This window comes from Siphateles boraxobius, unplaced genomic scaffold (assembly GCF_051911475.1).
Source record: "Siphateles boraxobius isolate OS27281-9 unplaced genomic scaffold, OSU_SipBor_1 26, whole genome shotgun sequence".
Lineage (NCBI taxonomy): Eukaryota > Metazoa > Chordata > Actinopteri > Cypriniformes > Leuciscidae > Siphateles > Siphateles boraxobius.
This window is the reverse complement of record NW_027508876.1, coordinates 12,808,052-12,824,816: the sequence shown is the minus strand read 5'-3', so window position 1 is coordinate 12,824,816 and position 16,765 is coordinate 12,808,052. Positions and strand designations below refer to the sequence as shown.

Here is a 16,765-nt window from a genome sequence, read left to right as displayed (position 1 = left end):
GCGTCATCGACGCAGTGTCTCGTTCCCTTTCGAAAGGAAACTTGGACTAAACCGCTCAATTCATCCGAATTAGTTTTATGATCTCTTTATGAACTAATTGAAGTGACAAAGTACTAGTTGCATGGACTGTCAATGGAGTAACAGAAATCTCTCAACTTTCATTTAAAATATCTTCATTTGTGTTTAGAAGATCAACGATCTTATAGGTTTGGATCGACATGAGGGTGAGTAATTGATTTTAAAAAAATTCACTGTACTATACAATGATATAGAACCTGTATTAAAGATTTATATATTTTTTTCTTTTTGTCATTGTTTACAATCCTCTTCCTGGTTTGCCTCAGTAAGATGCCCCAATTTCATTTTCCTAGTCCTAATTTCTCTTTATTTAGCCGTTTATTGATTTGTACATGCCCTCTAATTAACCAATCATTGCATCCTAATGGATCCTGATATATAAATGCCTGCATTGGTTCACAATAGACTGAGAGACTTGGGAGCTGCTTGATCTTTGTAGTGTATGTGTTCATGAGAAATGTAAGTTTCTTTTCCATTTTTTCGGAAGCAGACACAGTCTGTCAGTTCAAAGCTAGACTAAAAACACATCTCTTCGACCTAGCATTCACAGCATAACACTCTATAGACTTCTATAATTCAATATTAGGCTGCTTAGATTAGGTCAGCCGGAACTGGGAACACTTCCCTTAAATCCTGATGTACTCGTTAAATCATAAGAAGAATGGCATATACGCTAATTTTAGTGTCTTTGTTTATCCCGAGGTTTTCCCGCAGCCTGCCGGATCCAGGCCGTTTCCAGATCTGACGAAGGACTTTCGCCTGGATCCGATGACAATGCAGTGCTGAAGTGCCAACTAGCCTCTCCCTATGGAGGATCCCTATACCACTCTACAGATAAAGCGTTGTGGAATTTTTCGGTTCGCGTACCTACCCAAAGTGATAAGATAAAATCAAATTCTGCATCAAAATTTATAGACAAGACAAGTAGTTTGTTTAGGCATGGTTTGTAAGGAATTACAAACCTGCGCACATATATTCAAACGCACATAACTATAGAATCAATTCTTAATGCGCATGTGAACGGCATTAGCGTCTATCACAGGTTCACGTTTAAAGTCTGTTTAGAGAGAACGGTGTCGTCTTAGCGGCCCCTAATTTAATAACAAATGATCATTTAGACGGAAGTGAATCAATCAAAACTAACTTTAGCTGGAAAAAACATTTTTCAAGAACCACTATAAAACCAAACCAATCTCTGTTACCTTAAATTTTATGTTTATCTCTGTAAAGCTGCTTTGAAACAATCTACATTGTTAAAAGCGCTATATAAATGAGGATGACTTGACTTTTCTTTGTATATATTGTGTATCTTTTCCTTGTGTAATATGATTTATCTTTATTGACCTGTATTCCCTGCTCAATTGCTCTGGTCTACCTGATTCAATGGATAAATAAAGTGAACAAATGGAATGGACTCTGTGTTTTAATAGACACCCCTGCTGGGATCAAGCCAGACATTCCTACTTAATTCCTAACATCCCTTACATTACCCTTTAAAGGTGCAGTAAGCTATTTCTGAGAAATGCTGTGGAAATTCAACGCTGTTGAAATCAACCCAAACACATCCCTCCCTTAATTGTTCCACCCCAAAATGCATGAACATGCAATGTATGCATATGCAATAAGGCGGAGATGACAAACGAATGACAAGGAAGAACAAAAAATTAAAATACAGTACACAAGAGCATTTAAAAGCAACAGTTGGTTGTTAGTTGCAAGTAGCACACCAGATCCAGACAAACAATGACACTCAAATCTGTCCCGTTACTATAGCTAATATTGCAACCACAGCTTATCTTGGTTCTGTGAAACATAACAAAACCAATGTTACTCATTTATGGATGGAGCAGAAATAACGCAACCTCTGCGTCTGTTTTCAGGCCTTCCTGCTTAGGTCTCTCCATCACTGGAAAGCTTGTCTAATATTAACGTAGGTCCTAAAGCTCTTGCCTGATCATAGCCCTTCTTTTTCCAGTGATATTCTTCCGACCATTTCTCTTATGTAATGTCTCTAAGGCATCTCTCTTTCTACAGTCTTTCTTCAATCTCCCTCTTCTCACTCTCTCTCCTCCCTCATCATGAGTGTATACGCCCCCTACTGCTGATTGGCTACAAGTGTGTTTTGGTGCTCGGTCCGATCTGTACATTCAATAGCGTTTCTCAGATATCGCTTACTGCACCTTTAAACATGCATCAAGTAGAGCTATAAATAGTCTATTATCCCAAACAAATACATGATTTGGTATTTCCTGTACTTCATCATCTAAAGCCATATTTCAGACGGCTTGTGCTGTATCTGGAATTACTTATTAAGGTTATAATATATGCTTCCCACTTACCATTGCATCTAATATTGGAAATACTGCGAGGTAAAGAAAGGCCTTCCTCGTCTTGTTTCCAACTGAATCATCTACATGGTGGAGCTTATTTATGATGTAGTAGCCCAGATCTGTGTAAGCTGGGAAAATATGAGAGTTTTCAAAACAGGTTTTGAATTGAGGAAATCTAGTAAACTATGCAAATTAGCAGCTGCTTTGTCGCCAACATGAAACTTTATAGTTACAGTGGTTATTTTGCTGAGATCTTTGAGATATTGTATCCACAAGAGACACACCAATGAGGATGTGGAGAATGATGGCGATGACCCCCGCCACAGCCATGCAGAGGATCGCCTTGGTTCTCTCCCTCTTACTGTTGACAAACACGAGTCCAACATTTTTGAAGTCACTCATTGGTCCAGTGAAGAACTTCATGAGCGAGTATGCCAGACCATAGCTGGCCAACATCTCAACCTTGTCCTTTTTTACAGAAGCGATGCCCCTGTTCAGAGCCTGAAGAAGGCATGAGAGAGAGAGAGAGAGAGAGAGAGAGAGAGAGAGAGAGAGAGAGAGGACATAGTTTTATAGTACACAGTACCGTTCAAAACTTTGGGGTCATAAGAATTTTTAATATTTTTAAAAATTGTCTCTTCTGCTCACCATGCCTGCATTTATTTAATCAAAAATACAGTTAAATGGTGGTATTGTGAAATATAATAACATTTTATAACACTGGTTTTCTATTTTAATATATTTTAAAATGTAATTAATTCATGTGATGAATTTTCTGCATCATTACTCTTCAGTGTCTCATGATCCTTCAGAAATCTAATAGCAATGCTGAGTTGATGCTCAAGAAGCATTTCTTATTATTATCAATGTTGAAATCAGTTGTGCTTCTTAATATTTTTGTGTAAACCATGATATATTTTTTCTTCAGGATTTTTTGAGGAACATTTTAAAGTTCAGCATTTATTTGAAAACTTTATACATTATAAATGTGCCCTTCTTTAGTGTCACATGATCCTTTACTAACGTGATCTAGTGATCAATTATTTTTGTGTAATCCATTTTTTTTTCAGGATTCTATGATGAACAAAGTAAAAAAAACACCATGTATTTGGAATATAAATCTTGTAGAAGTCTTTACTGTCACTTTTGATCAATTTAATGTATCCTTACTGAATAAAAATATGAATGTTTCTAAAAATATTACTAGGGTCATATCAGTCATGACAACTCTAAATAGTTTTAGCATGTTATTGAACATGGCGATGTTCATGTATTTGGTCGGGTGAACTTGATATGCTATGCTGCTGCTGTTGATTGTTGTTGTTACTGCTGCAGACCAGTATGGACTTGTTACTGTTAATAGATACACAGACATGCTGCTGTGAGCATGTAAGATATGCTGCTGTTGCATAAATATACTGTACATACATATCTCCAGTAGCAGATCTAGGCAGGTGGAGCTGGGGGAGGTGGAGGGTTTCAGAGGAACTCTGATAATAAGCTTACCTGCAAGACTAGACTATTTAAATGTTGAGCAAGCAATCTCATTGGCGTTATCTCATTGACTGTATATGTGTAATATATATATATATATATATATATATATATATACACACAGATACAGTCAATGAGATAAAGCCAATGAGATTGATTGCTCAACATTTACTGTAAATAGTCTAGTCTTACAGGTAAGCTATTCCTGCATGATCAGAGTTCCTCTGAAACCCTCCACCTCCCCCAGCTCCACCTGTGTGTTTATATATATATATATATATATATATATGGATGCCTTAGCAGCTTCAACATGCTGTTAATTAGAGACAATAACGCACCTAATACATAATGTTCTGTATAAATTTGTTCTTCACTTGCTGAAATTGAATCAGAATGGTCAAGCAACTAAGTGAAATAACTTCACACCGCATGCTAAAGAGAAAAGGCGCCAATACAAATGAAAAACTTTGCTGGGTTAGTGAACATTGTTCAACATGTGTTGTTTTGACTGACATTTTTTATGCACAAACTATGCATTCTGATTCTGACATTCTAGATTTCAATGTTTTCAATAATTTTATATTCTTGACTGATCTTTTTTCAAAGATGAACTGTTAAATGAGTGATCTTGAAATGAGTCCCTAGTCGCCCAATTTGAGTCATATGCTGATGTATTTTATATTATAAACTTGAAAGGTGATTTTTTTAAGTAGTTTGATCTTCTTAGTTGTTTAAAAGATAAAGGCAACTATCAAAGTTTGATACAAATGTTGTTTAATTTTCCAATAAAAGATGATCATTTTTTCCAATATATACTCACATAGAAAACACAATTTTGTACCCTATGCTATTTATGCAGCTGTCAACAGCAGAGTAAGAAAAAGACAAACAGAGGGACAATAAGAGTGTTGCTATAAATACACTCACACAATGGTTACATAAGACTAATCCTTACCCTGTCTACTCCTCGCTCTAACGCACACACACTGGTACTAGATAAGACGGTCAGTGTCCTAACACTACAGGACAAAAACCTAGGCACATGCGAAACTGTAATGTGAAACACATGGATTACAGAACAGTGTGCCAGATACTAAAGTATCAAGTAAGCAGAAACTATTTATCAAACCCAACTTGGTTGAGCTTTGCACCCAGATGAACTTGATGAACCGTCCTATGATTACTAATCATTCAGTGCATATCTGATAGTATAAAAAAAATATCTAATACTATATGTCCAAGCCATTCTAACACATTTCAAAGATTATCTTCACAGTCAACATTTCAGTTAAATCCATTATGAGTTATTACTGTATGACAAATGTAAAGGCATCTAGTTGTGGCATATGTATTCAAACGAAGATATAATCAGAGCTTTCAACATGCCCTTCCCCATATTTCTCTAGTAGTACGGGGTGGTGATGGCGCACGGGGTGGTGATGGCGCAGTGGATAAGACACATGCCTTTGGTGTAAGAGACCCGGGTTCGAATCCACTGTGAGACACCAATGTGTCCCTGAGCAAGACACTTAACCCCTAGTTGCTCCAGAGGCGTGCGACCTCTGACATATATAGCAATTGTAAGTCGCTTTGGATAAAAGCGACAGCTAAATGAATAAATGTAAAAATGTAAATGTAGTTTAACAGTAATGACAGTGTGAGCAATTTATGGACCTGACTGGAGGTTCAAATGAGGTTATCAGAGGTAGTATGTAGTATAAAAAGGGTAAAGATTTGTGTGCACTGCTTTTGTTGCCATCTGAATTTCTTCTCTGGACCCAATAGATGTAAAAGACAGTAATCTTAAAAATAGGTCTTTATCCCAGATTTCACTGAGGACATCTACTGTAACTGTTTTTTTATTTGAAGCAGATTTATTTTGAAGTTCCCTGACTCAATAACCAGATCTTTGTTTTACTTTAAAAAGAGTAGCAGTCATAGTATCATGTTATGTAAAAAGAGTAGACTATTCATGCACACAGAGACCACATCCTCAGGAACAAAGTTGTAGAGACTTGAAACTTCAGAGGGCTGGTAGTACCCAACGCATCTACAAAGTTGCCACGGCTCGCCCCAATCGGCCTGATGGTGGCGCTGCAGCGATCAAAGGTACGTAATGGCTCATTACTCTTAAATCGCTCATCGCATGCTCAAGTGTCTTATATCATTTGGAACCATTTTGGATTTGATAACCACCCTGGCAATATTTTCAGGTATTTTGGATCTTTTCAAAAAACCTATGTTTGCGAACTAGTCCTAGGTTTTTCGCCCGATCAGAAAAAAAACAGTCGAGAAAGATTCTCTAGAGTCTGATTGTCAATAATTAGCAAGTTTAAGTTTCGATTCATGTCCACGACGGGACGCCTAAACGTTCGAAGTGGGCGTGGCCACTTTCACTACACTGACTATCCCCTTTGAATGAAACTAGATAATAGGCATGTCCGACTTTGTTCAGCGCTGTGCCTCTGCAGACCGATCGGCGGCTGACTTTAAGCAGTGCGTGCCGGTTAGAAATTTTGTCCCACTTGAGACAGTGTCGACACCAAGTCGCTGAGACGTATTGCATTAAAGTACCACGAGAGCGATTTGAGAGCAGACCGAGGATTCAGCTAGCGCAGCTTCTCAAGAGCGGCTGCACGAGCTCTGATGACAAATATTGTGTCATGTTTATCAAAGTAAAACTGATAAAAAATGTAGACCCCATTACATTGGTATTTAAATAGTATGGCTTTTGTTGAACTGTATTCTTGTACAAACAGATGCTGTATTAAGCAGTGTAATTTAAAGTATTGAATGAAAATGTCTCTGAAACTTCTGTGTATTTGACAAATATTGCATTTATTTCACTTCACTGTGGTAAAGTATGCAAAAACAGAGTGAGCGTCACTACGGGAAGCAGGAAATGTCCGACTTCATGTCTACGCTTTCAGCTCCTCCCCTCCTGCATGCAGCAACTCTCGCCGATCGGTTACATCCAGCCGCAGCCGATATCGAATACACCTAATTTCAACAAACTCAGTACACCTATGTATGGGATCGGTCTGTGGTCGCGTGTAAAAAGATGTGGCAACTTGGTGGCGCTATAAAATAAAATAACAAAAACACGAAACCGGCAACAGTCAGTTCAATTGACTTGAAAACTGGCATGTCTTGGTGCCTTAGTGTCTTTGTCCAAGTGGCCGCGATTTTCTACAAGGACATTCGCGTATCTCAAAAAACACAGCTGCCATCGGCCAATGAAGTTCGAACGGCTGTCAGACAAGGTTAACGGAGGCTGATTGGAAAGAAAAACACTTGGCCCTAGAGGGCCTAGAGGACAACTCGAAAGAAATTCCTCATTCTGAGCAACTTTGCCTCCAGGACCGCCTCAATCGAATTGTTTGTTAAATATTGGAGATTATTTCAAAAAACCTACTTTTGCAAACTAGTCCTAGTCCAGACAGCATAATAGTGTCAGCCCAGATCCGGGCCGTGTGGAATCCACGTGTACCAGATGTGGGCTGGATCTGGGCCGACACTATGTTGCTGTCGGGGAGGTTTTTGGTCAACCTTGATAACTGTTTAAGGCCTTTAAGCACATGTGTAAAAAGGTATTATGTTTTATTTAGCAAGCCTGTAACCACCTAGATCATAGATGGAAAAGACCATTTACAGCCAAAATAGGCGATTTACTTACTATTTAAGCACCTGGAGGCTGTTAATTGCTGCTCGCAGTTATATATATATATATATATATATATATATACACACGTGTGTGTGTGTGTGTGTGTGTGTGTGTGTGTGTGTGTGTGTGTGTGTGTGTGTGTGTGTAGTGATACCTTACAAAAGGCACCTGGACAAAAATGTGTTATAATTTAGTCATCCAAAGAGACTGGGATTATTAGATTTTTTTTAACTCATTGCAAGTATGTAGCTTGAAATCTACAAAAACACTCAACTATAAAACATTTCGCTGTTAGTGTACATAAATGCAGTTAATTAAACTAGACCAATAAAAAGTTAACATGCAAAAACACCAAACCCATTGTTCTGGTTGTGTGATAATAAAAAAAAAAAACTAACAGTTCAACTTCTAAACTTTCATCGATTGTTTATTTGTGCCTTGTACCATTGAGCACTACGAGTCAACTCTTATGGTATCTGAAGCTAAAACCTTTTAGATTTCGGACCACTACGCCACACCACCCTAAATGAGATTCATGAAAAATACTATAGCCTACTAACCCACTATTATTGGGCCCAGCCTGACCTTCATGCGTCTTCACAAAATTTCAACGTGTTTACATTAAACCCAATTTAAAATGTTCGTATTTAACGCACCCTTACATTGGCGGAGAAATACAATCTTTTTTCATTCATTTCTATCAGCGAGCGTCGCGTCATTTAAAGCTCACGCGTCAACAAGTAACAAACGAATACAGGTGTACAAGTTCAAATATATAATGTCATAATATCTCACCTGTTCTCCGAAGTCTATGGCTATATTAGTAATGGCTAGTGGCAGCAGAAAGCGAATAAGAGGCCAGTACGCAGTGCGTGATAGACAGTCCATTATGATGAGTGATGATAATATTTTTTAAGCATTCGTCCGTGTCGGGCTGCATTGAAGAGTTGCTTTGTGGTTTGCGGCTTCCAGGTGCCTGAAATCAAACTGGAAAAACTGGAGACACATTCCCAGCGCGTCCCATGAGAAGGTCACCCAAACATTGCGCATTATATCATAATGACATTCACCCGCGAATTAAAGTACTGATATAGGAGACAGCATGTTGGTGTCTCACAGGCCGGAGGAATGTCGACTATCCGCACTCGCGCGTGTTATTTATTTTCGTGTAGAACACACGTGGTATGCGTCACAAAACCAAGCCCTTCTCCAGCTGTTCGCGTCAGTCTGTGTGGGTCGGGAGTTGCACTAGGAATGGTGAAGTTTGATTCATTATTTTATTTATTTTATTTTTTATAGTAGGCTATATTAGTTTGTCTGTGTGTTAGAATAATGCAATTATAATCAAATGTCAACGGACATGGTTTAATAAGAAACAACGGAAAGTTACCTTTATATTGTTTTTAATCTCTGCTACCCTCTGCTGGATGTTATATGGAGAGACTCACTGCCAAATTATTACCCCCTCCCTCGTTAAAGGTGCCACTGGTTGCTTAATCCTAATAATCTCAACCCCTAATCCTAACCCCACCCCCACACCCATTCAATAGGTGCATTGAGAAAGATTAGATCATTTGATCAAAGACTATATAATTGATTATAGTCAATTAATACAGCGTTTACAGGGGCAATTGGAATGATCGTTGATGGTAATTGGAACACTTGGTATTAGGCCACTTTTCCCCAAATAAGAGCACGCCACATAATGAAATCGTTAATTTTAGGATATAGCCTAACGTTTCTAGATTCTTTTTAGCAAAAATCAGAGTTACTGTTTTCGAAACTGGTTAAAATCCCTTTTACTATAAATAATAATCCTCTCAATTGCAGCATCTCCTATTTTCTCAGTAAATCCAAGATCATACATAGTCAGCAAGATTATGACACTTTTTGGTAAACTGTGTATTAAATACAAATAAATCTATTCTACTCACACTATTGATGTTTTAAACACATGCTCAACGTCTCTTGCATCTCCAACTATGGCCCCCCCCCCCCCCCCCCCCCCCAAAAAAAATAAAATAAAAAATGATAAGAACCAATTTTGGTTCTACAGCCGTTTTCAGGTAGGCTAAATTGGGACACATATTTCCATCTAGTCTGTGTTTGGATAATAGAATTGTTTACAACAGTATATTATACACATCTTTTTTCCCCTCAATATATATTTTTCAAAGTGTAAAATAATAACTTTATAAATATAGACACACTAGCGCAGTGGTTCTCAACCGGAGGGCCGTTGCCCACTAGGGGTCCTCAGTGATTTTATAGGGGGGCGGTGAGATTATTACTTTTATTATTAATACATTAAATTTCTTTTTTTTTTTTTTAGTTTTGGAACCAATAATAGCCTGCTTTGTTTTTAGTTTCAGAAAACCATTTAATTCCATTATCTTTTGCATAATGAAAAGCTGTAGCATAGCTGATTGAAACACCTTGACGATTCTTTCTCACACATTACAGCACTTGAGTAGTAACCACGCCCACGTGGTTTATATTTGACCAATCAAATGTTGATATTCAAATGAAGTAGCCTAAATTACAACATTTCAAGATCACCCACCATTACTGCAATTTAAAACATAAAAACACTACATCAAAAAGTGTATTTATCCCATTTTAGCTGATGTCCCCCTTTTGCTGACTTCGCCCTATGAGCTTTACATTTTTATGTACAATTTTATACAATATTATGAAGCTGCTACAGTCCCCCACCCAGAGTCCCACATTCTCAGACCCCTCATTTTTCGAGACAGCGCCTCCTGCTGTTCGGAAGATCGTACAACACCCTTATCCAAATGGCATTGAATAAAATAGGATGCAATATTACGGTCTCGTTTTATTTAAAGTTATCCAAATAAATATTTATATTCCCTGCTTAATGCATGTGCCAAAAAAAAAACTCATTGTGTTATCTATAACTAACAAATTACTCAGTAATTTTTTGGGCGTGGGTATAGGCTAATTGAAAGAAAATTACTGATGGAAGGGATAAAAGATTGAAGTTTGAACTATCTTCAAAGATTTAACTATCTTCTGAAAAATATTATGTGATTTTATAGCCTATTGCTACAATGTTTTTTTAATTCAAATTCCAATTTTTCTTTCAGTTCAACCTATAATGGTCTAATTAACATTATACCAAACATTACAGAACCTGTTTTTTATATTTTGAATGCGAACAAAACTCAAATAAGAATAGACAAAATACCAATAATAAACAATTCTGTACTTTATTTAACAATCACCTAAACATCATCTTGCTGTAAAGAGGACAAAGCAAAGAAAAAAAGGAAGAAATAATTGTGTTAGTGACTTTACTTTTCGTCTTCAATTGCATAAAAAAATCCTCATTTATAAGTCACTTTGGAAAAAAGCGTCTGTTAAATTAATAAATGTAAAATGTAATGTAAATTCATAAGGTAAAATAATTACTTTCTGGTAGGCGAATGTTCCTTCTTTTTTCATTCTTTTTGCAATCACTCTGTCAAATTCCTCGACTTCACTAAAATAAAAGATGAATGCCATTGTCAAAAATATTGTGCAGCCTAATAATAAATATATATATTTTTTTGTAAATCCAAATTACAAGCATACAAGTAGGGCCACGGAGGAACAACTGCATGAGTTGTAAATGGCTGGCAACAACTTCATATCACAGTTAAATTAATATTGATTCATTTTAATCCTTACGTTTTATAAGAACTAATTTAAGTAGTCTACATAAATTATATAAAGTAAAATAATTACTCCGGCATTAATTAATTCAATTTATAGGTTTAGGAGAAAAGGTCCGGTAATTGAAAAAAGGTCAAACGGTATAAGCTGATTAAATAATTAATGACATTCTTTGATATTAACACACTTAATGTATTTAATTGGTCTACTTTAATGTCAACTAATTTTAATCAAATTTTTACAATGGCTTCTCTACAAAAAGTCCAAGGTTAAAGGCTAACGTTAGCTATCAAATATTTTCGGGGAATTAAGGCGAAAAAACATACATTAACGGCTCAAATTTTGTTACAAACTATCTTTACAAATATTAAATATTCATATGTTGGTGTATCGATGAGCTATAAAGTAGTTTGATTAAAAAAGAAATCGAATTAGTATGATTCGCTAAATAAAGTTGACGATACTCACGTTTTCAATATTAGTTCCTCACATGTTTATCCGATCCAATTTGATAGGAGGCGCTGTCTCGAAAAACGAGGGGTCTGAGAATGCTGGACTCTTGGTGTGGGACTGTAATTGCAGGCTCCGAGTCTGCAGCTTCATGGGCTACTACTCATTTTATATAGGCCTAGATTATTTTCAGTGGAAGGCAATTGATCACCGTGATCACTACTTAACACCAGAGGGCGCCACATACCAACGTATATAAGCCATCCAACAATATTTAGATTGAAATTTATTTTATTTAAAAAAGCATCTGTGCTCTATACCCCCCCCCCCCCCCCCCCCCCACACACATTCCATGACATGAAACATCCACATTCCACATTCAATGAAACATGTGTCTACCCCAATATATAACTCCAAGGATAAACTAAGTACTTGTTTAAATAACACTGCAATACTGAACTAAGTTAGTATATTAGTTATATTTGATTCACTTATGTTAGAAGTGGAACCATTTCATGATATTTTATCCAAAATTACCATGACTTAACAGCACTATTAGAAAAAAAAAACTTTATCATTTATATAATTATTCAACCATTCATATGTCTGAAGGATGTGTTGTTTCATTCATTGAGGACAAAATTTCATGCACAAACATTGTATTTACTGCAATGGCTCTGAACTTTTTGTCTCCAAAACCACATACTGACAAAGCCAATACTGGATTATATTCTATTATTATAAAATAACCTAACAATTTAAGGCATCTCACAACATCCCAGGACATTTACTGAGGGCCCCTAGTGGACCCTGGGACCGAGGTTCAGAACCACTGCTCTAGATGACTTTGACATGCTAATTGTATGATAATGGTTACATTTCTTTATTGTTTTGTTGAAGCAACATAAATAATCCATATGCTTTGTCACAGTCATAAAAATAAACACTTTGTTGTCAGCACACAAAATATATGATGAAAGAAAATAAAAAAATAAATGTAAAAAACACCTATAAAACATATTGCTCTTTGCTCTAAAATCTAAAATAACAAAAATGTGTTTTCTTTCAACCTATTTTGCCTCTATGTTGTGGTATTAAAAACATAATAAGACCGAAATCCTTAAGAAAGATCTGATTTTGTTGTATCCTTGTCTACTAAAGTAAAATAAAAATAAAAAATCACCCTCTTTCAAGTGAGCTGTCAATGCTTGACTATAAACGCTCCGCCACTCCGATGACGTCAAAGCCCACCCACACACTGGCTTCTGCTAAAATCTTTGTCCTTCCGCTAAAATAGTCCCACATTTATCGAATTCAGAGATAAATGCAGCATATCTGCTAAGCCAATAAAGCCTAATTATGTTTTCAAATAAGACATTGGGTTTTACATTTGATGTGTGAGCCTAACGGGTCGATTTAATACGCAATCAACCGTGTTTTCGTTTGGCGGGAAATTTTACTAGCGCAGTCATACGTCAGTGGGCGCAGCTTGAGCTCGCGGGAGCTCCTGAACTTATTCATCCTGCCACTGTCACACTAGAGATCAGTCTGTCCAGCATCTGAGAGGTGCACAAACGCGCAGCCTTCATTACATTTTACATCACTTAACATTTGACCGCGACTTTGATTCCACTTATGCGTCAAGCGACTGGAGTAACCTGTTGGATTTTAATTCTTGCTCCTTATTTTTTATTGTCTTTTCATTGCATTGCGTCTCGAAAGAAGCCATTCTGAAGCTGCATTTGATAAATACACGGTAGGTATCCGGTATCTGATGTTGCATGCATCTGTTAGACTGAGCTGCATGCGTTTGTGATGGTATGCAAATATATGTTCTTTTGTGCGATTATCTTTTCTTTTGGAATTTTGCACGTTGCACGCTCAACAAAAAAAACAAAAACACTAGAATCAGGGATGCTCTGAAATGGTTTGGGATTAACCCCGCTTTGGGATTCATTCGCTCCCTTTTTACACATGCTGTTTTTTAGTTGCATTATTTACCTCATTTTCCCACCCCATGCATGTCATGCGTAGTCTAAATATGTGCACTTTAGGTGAACGTTGCATATGCACTATTATAATTTCAAATTGTTTTTTCCCACAAGTGTCAAAATGCCGGTGAGTGCGAGTTTGGCGTATAAAAACTACGATTACGACTACGACTCCATCCAGCCGTATTTCTACTTCGATAACGAAGATGAGGATTTCTATCACCATCAGCAAGGACAGACTCAACCCCCAGCTCCCAGCGAGGACATTTGGAAGAAATTCGAGCTTCTGCCCACACCACCCCTCTCGCCCAGCCGGAGACAGTCCCTCTCCACCGCCGAACAGCTGGAGATGGTCAGCGAGTTCCTGGGAGACGACGTGGTCAACCAGAGCTTCATCTGCGACGCGGACTACTCCCAGTCCTTCATCAAGTCCATCATCATCCAGGACTGCATGTGGAGCGGCTTTTCCGCCGCTGCCAAGTTGGAGAAAGTGGTTTCTGAGAGACTGAAGTCCCTGCATGCTGCAAGGAAGGAACTGATTTCTGACAGCAGCTCGAATCGACTTAATGCAAGTTATTTGCAGGATCTGAGCACCTCTGCATCAGAATGCATCGATCCCTCTGTGGTCTTCCCTTATCCCCTCACTGAGTCCGGCAAAACCAGCAAGGTTGCACCATCGCAGCCCATGCTGGTCCTGGACACTCCACCTAACAGCTCGAGCAGCAGTGGCAGCGATTCAGGTATGTAATGCATTATGTCATTTAGACCTCTTTGACACGCATGATCTAGCTGGTATCTGCATGTGCGAGTGCTTTCATTTAAATGACCTTTACTTGTTAAAGGTGAGGTGGTGTGCTGGACATGGGGCTTTATCCTCGTACCCTTGGTGCAAGTTGTAGTTGCATAAGATCTCTCAGTCTCCACCTCCCCCCTGCTCGACCCGAGTCAGATCTGTAGGAAAGTCTGCAATGTTCAAATATCAGTTGACAGGGAAAGTGGGAGGGGACTGGAATGCAGAGCCAACCCCCCAACCATCACACCCCACCCTTTGTGGAAAGCCACTTGCCAAATTCCATTATATTCCCATTCTGCTGTAGTATGGGGGCTTATTTATTTAAATGAACTAATGTTTAAAGCTAATAATTCTCTTGTTTTTATGCAATTGCAGAAGATGATGAAGAAGAAGAAGAGGAGGAGGAGGAGGAAGAAGAGGAGGAGGAAGAAGAAGAAGAAGAGGAAGAAATTGATGTGGTGACAGTGGAAAAGCGACAGAAAAGGAGTGAGACGGAGGTGTCAGATTCGAGGCACCCCAGTCCACTGGTGTTGAAGCGCTGTCACGTCTCCACCCACCAGCACAACTACGCCGCCCACCCCTCCACACGGCATGACCAGCCGGCTGTCAAGAGGTTACGACTAGAAACCAGCAACAGCAGCAGCAGCAGCAACAGGCACGTGAAGCAACGCAAGTGCTCGAGTCCCCGAACGTCGGATTCTGAGGACAATGACAAACGCAGGACTCACAATGTGCTGGAGCGCCAGCGCAGAAACGAACTCAAACTCAGCTTTTTTGCACTACGGGATGAGATTCCCGAGGTTGCAAATAACGAGAAAGCCGCTAAAGTGGTTATCCTAAAGAAGGCGACGGAGTGCATCCACAGCATGCAGATGGATGAGCAGAGGCTGCTGTCCACCAAGGAACAGCTGAGGCGAAAGAGTGAACAGTTAAAACACAGGCTGCAGCAGCTGCGGAGTTCTCATTAATTCATCTGTGTCACAAGAGTTAAAGCGAAAAGACTTTTACCCCCCCCCAGCTTTTTTATGCAAGTTAAAGACTGTTGCTGTGTATAGTTGTGATGATGTTGCATGTCCAATGCATTCTTTTTCTTTTGAATATTGTCAGTTCTTTCCATGTTCAAAACTGCCGAAGTTTAAAATTTAAGGTGGTTAAAATAATTTGTATTTAAGTCATTTATTTTTATTAAGAAAATAAGAAAAAATAGGGCTGCACAACCCTAAAGTAAAAATCTTTTGTATGTTTTTGTATATAATGAATTAATATTTCCTATGAAAGGTATTTTTGGATCTGTATCAGCTACTGTGTTCTCATAAACCATATTCTGTTTCACTATATGGTTTTTCCATGTTTTCATCATAAATGAATTTCTTTCTGAACTTGACTTTTTCGGTCTCTTTGTTCTGATCTCCTCATTCACAGAGTTCAGACACTGTTTGGGGAGTATTCATTCAGAGAAATTTGATATTTTCTTGTTAGTTCACCAAGTATGATACTGTAACTTTGTTTTACATCACAAATTGTTAATCATTTCAGGGTTTTTCCAAGTTATAAAGGTCAGTAAGTTTTTACCCGTCTAAAATTAAATATATAATTGCACTTTCTTGCATGAAATCAACATAGAAAAGCACACACAAAACAAAAATATTCAATTGCATCCCCACCCAGCTAGATTTCAGCTAAAGTTGAGCTCTTTCATATTTTGCATTCAATAAGCAACAGTGCCCAAAAATGAAAGGCAATGGAAAGTTATTGTGAGGACTGCTGCCTGGAAACCCAGCAAAAGGGAATTTTGACAGAAAACACCTCAGATTTTAGAGGTGATGATGAGTCACATGCCACAGCCCTCAATAGTTTAGAAGCAGGGCTCATGTGGCTCAAAGAGCATCTGTCATGGATGTGGCAAAGCTCTGCTAATGCAGTCTGAGCTGTTTACTTGAGCTGCAAACCACTCAGAAATCAGTGCAGCAACATTGTAGGTATAATTGTGGACAGTGTGTGAATTATACCTGTTAGATTTTAAAAGGACATTTTAAAGGAGTAGGCTAGTTAACTTAAAAATGAAAATTCTGTCATAATTTACTCACCCTCAAGTTGTTTCAAACCTGTATGAACTTTCTTCTGCTGAACAAAAAATATGATATTTTTAATAGTATCGGCACCAAATAGTTGATGGACCCCATTGACTTTCATAGTATTTTTTTCCTACTATGGAAGTCAATGGAGTAGCCACATCAACTGTCTGGTTGCCGACAGTCTTTAAAATATCTTCCTTTGTGTTCAGCAG

At 38.0% G+C, this 16,765-nt stretch overlaps 2 protein-coding genes across 4 annotated transcripts in view; one reads left to right on the top strand and one right to left on the bottom strand.

Moving 5' to 3' along the window:
- Positions 1 to 8,815, bottom strand: part of ankha (ANKH inorganic pyrophosphate transport regulator a) — a 28,956-nt gene extending 20,141 nt beyond the window's left edge. Inside the window, exons 1-3 of the mRNA XM_077244356.1 lie at positions 8,362 to 8,815; positions 2,693 to 2,909; positions 2,418 to 2,536 (exon numbers count right to left, since the gene is read on the bottom strand). Coding sequence (XP_077100471.1) covers positions 2,418 to 2,536; positions 2,693 to 2,909; positions 8,362 to 8,454 — 429 coding nt within the window. The 5' untranslated portion in view covers positions 8,455 to 8,815. The remainder of the gene's footprint in view (positions 1 to 2,417; positions 2,537 to 2,692; positions 2,910 to 8,361) is intronic.
- A 4,169-nt stretch (positions 8,816 to 12,984) lies between these two features.
- myca (MYC proto-oncogene, bHLH transcription factor a) lies at positions 12,985 to 15,857 on the top strand. Of its 3 annotated transcripts, none has more exons than XM_077244328.1 (3): positions 12,985 to 13,450; positions 13,800 to 14,425; positions 14,854 to 15,857. In XM_077244328.1, the coding sequence occupies exons 2-3, from the start codon at positions 13,807 to 13,809 to the stop codon at positions 15,444 to 15,446; spliced, it is 1,212 nt and encodes a 403-aa protein (XP_077100443.1). In that variant the 5' UTR covers positions 12,985 to 13,450; positions 13,800 to 13,806; the 3' UTR covers positions 15,447 to 15,857. The 3 variants fall into 3 exon arrangements, with proteins under 3 accessions (XP_077100443.1, XP_077100445.1, XP_077100444.1); XM_077244330.1 differs by having other exon boundaries at positions 13,192 to 13,450; positions 14,866 to 15,857; XM_077244329.1 differs by having other exon boundaries at positions 13,193 to 13,450; positions 14,857 to 15,857.
- The last annotated feature ends 908 nt before the right edge of the window (positions 15,858 to 16,765 follow it).